Source organism: Choristoneura fumiferana, chromosome 23, assembly GCF_025370935.1.
Source record: "Choristoneura fumiferana chromosome 23, NRCan_CFum_1, whole genome shotgun sequence".
NCBI lineage: Eukaryota > Metazoa > Arthropoda > Insecta > Lepidoptera > Tortricidae > Choristoneura > Choristoneura fumiferana.
In genome coordinates, this window is record NC_133494.1 from 19,597,371 (window position 1) to 19,606,792 (window position 9,422).

Sequence of the window (9,422 nt, forward strand, 5' to 3'; positions counted from 1 at the left end):
TTAATTCAAAATTTTGTACCCGTTTCTTTGTCAAGGCTGCCTGCCAGGATATTATTAGTTATTGCAACAGTACGGATTTTAGTAATATTTATAGAAATATATAAATATTGAAAGAATTAAGCTGTATTCTTTAGTACATCAGTAATTATTATTAACTTTCTTTATAGTAGTTTTATTACAGAGGACATTAGAAATCCGTTTTGAGATGAATGATGAATGCATAAAAAAGTACATCACTAGCGAGCGGTTTTTTTTTTGACAGTTGTACTTGTCAATGTCAATCTGACGACAAAACAACTCTGCTTATTCAAAAGTGGCACTGGTGCCATTGCAGTCTTTGATCCATTGTGTTTAAGTTGATTTTCACGAGAGATTCTTTCTATTACAATTATTGAGTGCGAGGCGTATGTTTGTTGAAGATTATAATGTAGACGTCATAACACAAATGTCATTAGTTCATTACCTTGGATGTTGGTTGGTTGGTCAACGGTCACTCATTTCACTTCTATAAAGTCTCCATCACGCTGCTATTCGCAGTGCGAATGTACCCTGTACTCAATAATTAGATATCTATCTGTTCGGAGCATATCCGCCTAGTGAGTCCAACACCGTACAGCTTTAGATAAATAAGTTTTATCATCGCTGTGTTATCTATCAGTGGCCGAGGGATAAAGTTTTCGTGTGCCGTTCTTTGTGCGCGACCCACCTAACTCCGCAGTTCGCAGACATCGCAAGAGGTAACTAACAACTTTATTAACGTTACTTTATAAAATGGGTCGTAAAGTGTTCGTAGTCGGTGTCGGTATGACGAAGTTCGCCAAGCCGAGCCCCGATCGCGACTATCCCGAGATGGGTAAGGAGGCGGTGGAGGCGGCGCTGGCCGACGCCGGGGTCAAATACGAAAAGATTCAGCAAGCTGTGTGCGGGTACGTGTTCGGAGACTCGACGTGCGGACAACGCGTGCTATACCAAGTCGGCATGACCGGTATCCCAATCTACAATGTCAACAATAACTGCTCGACAGGGTCTAACGCTCTGTTCCTCGCTAAGCAACTGATTGAGGGCGGCATTTCTGATATCATACTGGCCGTAGGCTTTGAAAAGATGGCAGGGGGCGCTCTCGGCGCCGGTCCCTACACTGACCGCACAAACCCCATGGACCGGCACACGCTCAAAATGGCCGAGATGGCCGAATTAGCTGCCGCTCCCATGACCCCGCAATACTTTGGTAATGCTGTCATGGAACACATGAAAAAATATGGCACCACAGAGCTACACTTGGCTAAGATAGCAGCTAAGAACCACAGACATGGTGTCAAAAATCCGCGAGCACAGAATTCAAGGGAGTATACGGTAGAGGAAGTCTTGAATTCCAGAAGGATTTATGGTCCACTGACGAAGCTGGAATGCTGTCCAACCAGTGATGGAGCAGGAGCAGCAGTTCTTATGTCTGAGGAAGCAGTCATCCGGCATGGACTCCAAAACAAAGCAGTTGAGATCATAGGCATGGAAATGGCCACTGATACGGAAGCCGTCTTTACTGAGAATAGTTTGATGAAAGTTGCCGGGTATGACATGACCGGGCTAGCTGCTCAGAGAATTTATGAAAAGACAGGTATATCACCAAAGCAAATAGATGTGGTTGAGCTCCATGATTGCTTCGCTGCAAATGAGTTGATCACATATGAAGGGTTACAATTGTGTGGGGTAGGAGAAGCAGGGAAGTTTGTAGATGCAGGTGACAACACATACGGTGGGCGCGTAGTTGTGAACCCGAGCGGAGGGCTGATTGCCAAGGGACATCCTCTAGGAGCCACCGGGCTGGCACAGTGCGCTGAGCTGGTGTGGCAGCTGCGCGGAGAAGCTGGCGACAGACAGGTTGGTCTTTACACAAGCCTGTCTGAGCTTGGCTAAACACATATACATGCAAACAACTGTTATTGTTGCATTATTAATCATATAGAGTTCAAGGGTTCATGACATAGTGAGATAGCACACAATACAACAAAGAAGTTCAAACTTACATGATTGTTTGCTTTGTGGTTTTGGTATGGTGTTTGTTTTGATTTTATGGATGGGTGTTGGGGAAAAAATTATCCACACAAACTATGTTGGACTTTGATCTTTATGATTTTATAAACTAGCTGGTGAATATGAGGTCTTCACACATTATACCTACAACAATACCATGGTGCATCTCATTCATTTGTGTAACCGAAGTCTATGGAAAGATGTCCATGTCTATATAATCAGGAAGGTTTTGCCTAGGGCCCAAGAAATATCAAAATATTTAATTTAGTACACGGAACGTGTAACCAATCTTTTTACCTATGTTAATATCTGATAAATCTGGAAGTTGTCATACTTAGCAGATAAGTATTGTAATTTTAGTTAAGTAGTTATCAATTAAGGCCTGATTGATCAGTTCTACCTTAGATAACAACAATAGTAAACAGCATTCTTTATTACATAAGACTCCCTGCAGGTAAGTTTTATATTAGTGAGCTGCCATTATTGTATTTACACATTTAGGTAATTTATACCCTTTAGAACTTAAACTACTGTAAACTCAGGTTTCTATAGTCCCAGCGTTTATCAATAGTCCAAACGGACTTTTTAACATTTCAAACAATTGGACATAGTTATTGCAAACAGGGTTGGCAGTTGGCACCCACCCACACCTCCCCCCAAAGTCTAGATAAGTATATGCAACAAGTTACTAAAGTATATCTATTGATTGATAGAAGAGAAGGTGCATTTTAGTAACTTGTTGCATACTTATATAGACTTTGGGGGGAGGTGTGTGTTGGTTCCTGTTGGCATAACTACGTCCAATTACGGAACTGCTAATGTCATCTAGGAGGTTCATCGGAGCCTAATCCTATAGATAATGCATGATGAACCTCCTAGATGACGTTAGCAGTTCCGTTATTGTTTGAAATGTTAAAAAGTCTCTTTGGAGTCCAAACTTTGGACTATTGATGAACTGCGGGACTAGAAACCTGAGTTTACAGTACGCAACTGATTTTAGTGGGGTTTGCATCATCAGTTAGAAATAAATTAATTAAATCATTTTTAATACAAGCTTTTTTGCTGATGGTACATATTATTGACTGTACTTGCATTATCATCCAAACTGCATTTTCATATCAAATTTCAAGTCAATATGTCATATACAGTTGAAGAGTTCTGTCCTGTGGAGGCGACTCTGGCCGGACTACCAGGATGTCACTAGTCACTACCACCAGATTAATGTACCTATTGTCACCGGACTTGCATGAGTAATATGCCAAATTTTAAGTCAAACTGACCGCTGGAAATGGGTCAAAATTCGGTTCCAACATTTGACCCGCACACACATACATGCATACATTGCAAATTAAATAAAAGCTTGTAAAAATATCACGAAAGGTTTATTTTATACATATATGTAGGTAAATGTATAATATAATTAGCGACGCGCTATACTATAGCTTCGTGCGGATGGATAGGAACTTTGTTTCAAATAGTTCAAAAAACATTAAAAAATTTAATAAAACTTCTGAAATGGTTTAGCCGTTGACTTGAAGGTCTAGAGTTCAAATCGAAGACCGGACTAGACTTTGTTTTATTATATTTCTCTTTATTTATATTAAAGCTTATTTAAAAACGTATTCTCTAAAAAAACTCCGAGCAAAATTCAGTCGCCCACGTAATATAGCTTTTAAACCAGTAAACCCACAGATTCAGGTTTTACGAGTCTTTAATCTAGGACATTGGTTCTCTCGGACATGTTGCACCATTCACTTTCCATAATGAAATTAAATGAAAGAAAAATTCTTAAACTACGAGGTGCATAATTCGAACTTGGTATCTTGCCGTCCCGCTGCCGTAATTTCGTAGTAATAGTAACCCCCCAATACTTTGTTTGCATATTTTATCAGAGTACATTGAATATATTGAAATAGAATAATCAGTAAAAAGTATTGACGACAGCGCCATCTGTTTTAGCGAGAATACATCACATAACTGTTCCACACAGGCAGGTTATTCGTTTAGTACATACGTACATAGTATTTACGTAGCATACGATAGTACATATATTCGATCAGTGCCCTTAGTGTAAGTTTTCGGTTATAAAACACGTCTCGATCGCGTTCGCGTTAAGATCTCAACGCGATCGAGACGTATTTTGTAACCGAAAACTTACACTAAGGGTACTGAACTATACGGATCGTCGTATAGTTCAGACCTAATGGGAATATTTTAGTCAGTGAGCAAAATTTTATGCACAATTCACGAAAAACGATGCGGAATAACATACCAAAGTCTGCGAACAAACTAAAATAAAATATGGGTAGTATAGGAATAATAAATTGCTGATTTATCACTATTTCTCAGGGTTTTTGCAAAATTATTTGTACATACTATTCTAAATAATACAACATTTTATTGCCCAATATTGGTGACAAATCAGCAAATAATAAAGTAAAACAACAGATTAAAAAATCATTTCCTTCTTTTAATAAAATAAGTTTTAGCCATTACATAAACATCATCAGCATGGTCATAATCTAATCTTTTGCCACATAACATTTTCTTTGCCTCCTTACACCAATTGGCTAAAAACAATCTGCTGGATAAATCAAACATAAAATCAACGCTGTCCTTTTTATGCACATTACAATACGGTATTTGACTATTTTGTATATGTTTTATAAATTAAAACTACACAATGCCTGTTATCGAATAGAGAAACAATTTTTAAACTAGCTTTACAAATAACAAAGTTATAAAGCTTTGAAATTCAAGATTAGACAGAGAAAGACATTCTAGCGTGTGACGTCGAAAAGCGTTTGAGAAAGGTATATTTAATTTTTCAAAAAATCACTAAATCCAATTTTTAACCGATTTAAGTTTTCTCTTCGTTAAACACTGTCTGTGTAGTTATATTTTCATAATAACATTAAGACATGGCAAATTCAGGAGTTGTCAAATACCGTATTGATGAAATTGTAGTCAATTAAAACATAATAATGTTTTAATATAGTTTTTTATTTCCTTGTCGTTGGGTCCGATTTAATAATGTTGTCCGAACATCCGACATCCTGTATGTCCGAAAAACAGGATATCAGCTCACGGGAAGGATACGAAAGACATTTCCTTGATAAATGTTCTCTTAGTTGAATGTACCTGTTGTCCTTGTTTAAATTATAAAAAAAATGTTTGCCCTGGTTGCAATTTTTGAAAACACATTTTTTTGTTTTTCTTAATATATAACCGGTTACATACTCTAACTCTGCCATTAGCCGTGTGTCAATTTTTATTTTGCAGTCCCACAATCATGTCTATATTTAGCAAGTCAAAATCAATATCAATTTTTGAAGGACCAGTACTAGGTGTGGATTTATTATGGAAAAACAAGTTATTTAATGATTGAAATGCCGAGGCTGAATCCATTTCACAATTAAATCCTGGTGAAGGATTGCCACTTCAATTATTAATTAGTAAAGCAGCAAAGGCTGCTTCGAAGCCAATATGTTTGAAAGTAAAGTAAATACCCATTATGCGTCTAAGATTCCTACCGCAGCGAACAAAAGAGCTGATGATCTTGAAACGGCTGAACCGATTTTGATAAAACATGTCTAAGAACCATCGCTAGAAAACCTGCTTTCAAATAAAAAAAACCGCATTCAAATCGGTCCACTCGTTTAAGAGCTACGGTGCCACAGACAGACACACATAGCGGTCAAACTTATAACACCCCTCTTTTTGCGTCGGGGGTTAAAAATGGCGGTCGCCACAATGTCGCGCGAACGTCTGACCCATGCCTACTCAATATTTTACCCGCGCAAACGTACTGCCTTATTGGCAAAAATGGTTTCGCCTGTTATTTAACTTTATATGACCTTGAATTTTTCGAACGTTAGTTAGTCATTGTATGTTAATGTAATGTCGGGTCATTTTTTCTCCTATTGCTTTCGTCATTTCAAATATGTATTCTTTTAAAACCTGTCTTTACGTAGGTAAAGAACTGTGTAATTTCTAATTTAAGTTGGTTTCGAGGTTAAGAATCTTCATTCAAATAGGCAGTTTATTGTGTTGGTGTCTGTGATAAACGCGTGTAAAGATAATTAGCAAACCAAGGTACGCTGCTAAGCCAGCTTGCTAATTAAAATTGTAATTTACATTTCCGTGTTTTACCTCGCAGTTGGAAAAGGATCTTAATTTGATAAGTGCGGCTTGAATGAAACAATTGCTTTAAAGTTTTTTTACGAAACTTCGTTAAGGTGGCTAGGCTAGTAAGTGAAATAGATTTTTGCAAAAACATACTTGATTTTATGTGAGATTTATTTTCTTACTTATAATAATAAAATCATTTATTTTCTCCTCACAAAAGTACATAGGTACAAAAAAATGCATACATATACATACACTCGCGAGAAACAATCGACTCTATATGCATGACTTGACTTAATCCATCCATTAAGTGTATAGCTGTGGTGTATAGGAAGTAATGTAATAAAAAATGACCAAGTGCGGGTAGTTCGAAGAACTCGCGCTGCTAGGCTAACTTGACACCCCACACTTCAGGCTACTCGTGACCACGGCCACTGTAATGTTGCCGAAACGTCGAGGTAAATATTACTCGTATGTGTTAGCGTGATAAGTCTTGTGCGTGGTATTTTGACTACCATTGACATAATTGTAGTGTATGTTGTACAGAGGCGGTCTTGCCTTTAGTTCATCACGCCTGGAATCTAGTTCACGTCTACTCTCGCCCTCGAACTCATACACTTTCTCCTGCACGTGTTTCCTCCACTCAGAGCGCCCTTCATCATGTTATATACATCGTATATGGTGTTCGAACGGCCAAAGTCCTCATAGCATTTATATTCGATTCTCAATTTGTAAGCAGAAAGGTAATTTTAAATGAACATAACGTGATGTAACCGGTCATTATGAGTGGTAGCGTCGGTCGCTACGGACGGTTTTTTTTACATAATTTTAAAACCGTGTGGACCTCTTAGTGCTTAAAATTTATTTAAATAACTATTTTTGTGAAGTGTAAGGCGGTTTTAACTCGTATGTTATTATTGGATACAAAGCACCAAGGGTACGTATTTTTAACCAACTAGAAAATAGGAGGTTTGACATTCGCTAAAGCTTGTGTCGTGGCTACTAGGCAACGGGTAAACATACTTAAATAGATTCAGTGAATTTGAAACCAAATAGTAGATTGTACAACGAGAGAATAAAACTATCCATTTTACCCAAGCCGTTCATATAGCCACCCGAGCTGGTACCGCGAGGGTGGATAGACACGTCGAGGGGAAAATGGGTTTAATGCTCCAGTTTTACACTTTGCTTTTCACTTAGATTGCGAGGAAATGAAATAACAACAGTGGAAACAATCGTTTACTTTCTATGTATAATTATATATTTTTTAGTTTTATTGATTTATTTTGATTGGTTTGATTGATTTTTAGTTTATAAATATAAATTAAACTTTTTTGTTTGTGGCTGTTGACACCTGATTACCTACCTTGGTCTTAGACGAAGATTTTACTTTATGCACAAGAGCATTAAAAAAGTCATTTTATGTCGTCTATATAAACACGAATTATACGAGCATGAGAAGTGAAAAAAAAACTAGTTGAGTTGCTTATCGTACCTACTTTGTCCAAGGCTATGTAGTTGTAAGGCTATGTAGTTTAAATACATGTGTAAGTAAATCTAAAATGGTAATCTTGGGAAAAAAATGGAATTTTTACTTAAACATAAATCTCGAAAGCCGTGGTGGCCGAGTGGTTTGACCTATGGCCTCTCAAGCAGAGGACCGTGGGCTCAAACCCGGGGTCGCACCTCTGAGTTTTTCGAAATTCATGTGCGAAATTACATTTGAAATTTACCACGAGCTTTTCGGTGAAGGAAAACATCGTGAGGAAACCTGCACAACCTGCGAAGCAATTCAATGGTGTGTGTGAAGTTCCCAATCCGCCCGAGCCGTGTCATTCCGAGAGGAGGCACGTGCCCACCAGTGATACATATATAGGCTGGGATGGATTAAATATAACCTTGAACAGTTCGTTAGGCCACTCATCAACGTCACTTTTGTTTCTTTTTTACCATATTTAGTTTTATAAAAATAAATAGTATTCGGTTACTTCAGCGGTACGACCTAGACTGACCGACCACCGCTCAAAATCGAGACAAATCCCCTTATCCTTTTAGGGATAAGTTCGCCTTTGTACTCTTTTGTTTTGTTGTTTTCTTTTTGTATTATTTTTGTGTTTTATGTACAATAAAGTACATACATACAAATGGAGAAAATGAGGGGACACTTTTGCCCAGCCGTGGGACACTCCTCCAGGCTAATAAATATCTAAGTAATACCGGGTGGGCCCTTTAACAGGACCAAATAATTAAAAGATAGATCGTACTCGCTCAACTGAACGATATTCGTTGAGCGACTTTTAGAAAATAATTCCGCAAAATAACAAAAACAACTCCAACTGAATGCGGGTGACACGCTTGCTCGTTGTATTTGCCACCCTATTTCATTAAAAAAGCCCCCTCGGACTAATAATATTGCGACAACTTCAAAGAGTTTCCTCAAACAACCATTTCAAAGAGTTTCCTCTCCCTTTCCAGGTACCGCGCGCCCGCATCGCACTCCAACACAACTTAGGACTCGGAGGAGCAGTAGTCATCACCATGTATCGCAAAGGTTTCCAGAATGCCGCCCCCAACAGCGTCGCCGCTGTCTCCAGCAACCCCGAAGAGTTCGAGGTCTTCAAATACATGAAGATCCTCGAAGACGCCATGGCTACCGACGAAGACAAACTCATCGAGAAAGTCAGAGGTATCTATGGATTCAAAGTCAAAGGAGCCAGCGGAGCGGAAGGATACTGGGTCATCAATGCCAAAGAAGGCAAAGGCAAGGTTACGTACAACGGAACAGAAAAACCCGACGTAACTTTCACTGTTAATGACAAAGATGTCGTCGATCTAATTTCTGGGAAACTCAATCCCCAAAAGGCATTTTTCCAGGGAAAAATCAAGATACAAGGCAACATGGGGCTCGCAATGAAGCTCACAGACTTACAGCGCCAAGCTTCAGGAAGAATAGAACAAATCCGCTCCAAACTGTAAAAGAACTGGTTGAAACCAGTCAAATCTAGTTTCTACTTCTCTCGGTAACGGATCTTAGGGTCTTGGGCATTTAAATACTTAGCAATTTGTAAATGTTTTATAAATATTTATGATCTAATATGAATTATAACTTTATAACCATGACGCGATTCACAAATCATTATACAGATTTTATTATGCACGTAGTTTAGGTGCAATGAAATATTTTATAGCTAAGGCAATAATGTTATCATTCCGTGGATATTTTATAGTGGTACTATTTTGTTAATAAAAGTTTTCTATGAAAA

General features: G+C 38.2%; 1 protein-coding gene across 1 annotated transcript; it reads left to right on the forward strand.

Moving 5' to 3' along the window:
- Positions 1-743: 743 nt before the first annotated feature.
- ScpX (Sterol carrier protein X-related thiolase) lies at positions 744-9,422 on the forward strand. Its single transcript, XM_074105241.1, has 2 exons — positions 744-1,878; positions 8,635-9,422. Exons 1-2 carry the CDS (start codon positions 772-774, stop codon positions 9,133-9,135), a joined length of 1,608 nt encoding a protein of 535 aa, XP_073961342.1. The 5' UTR covers positions 744-771; the 3' UTR covers positions 9,136-9,422.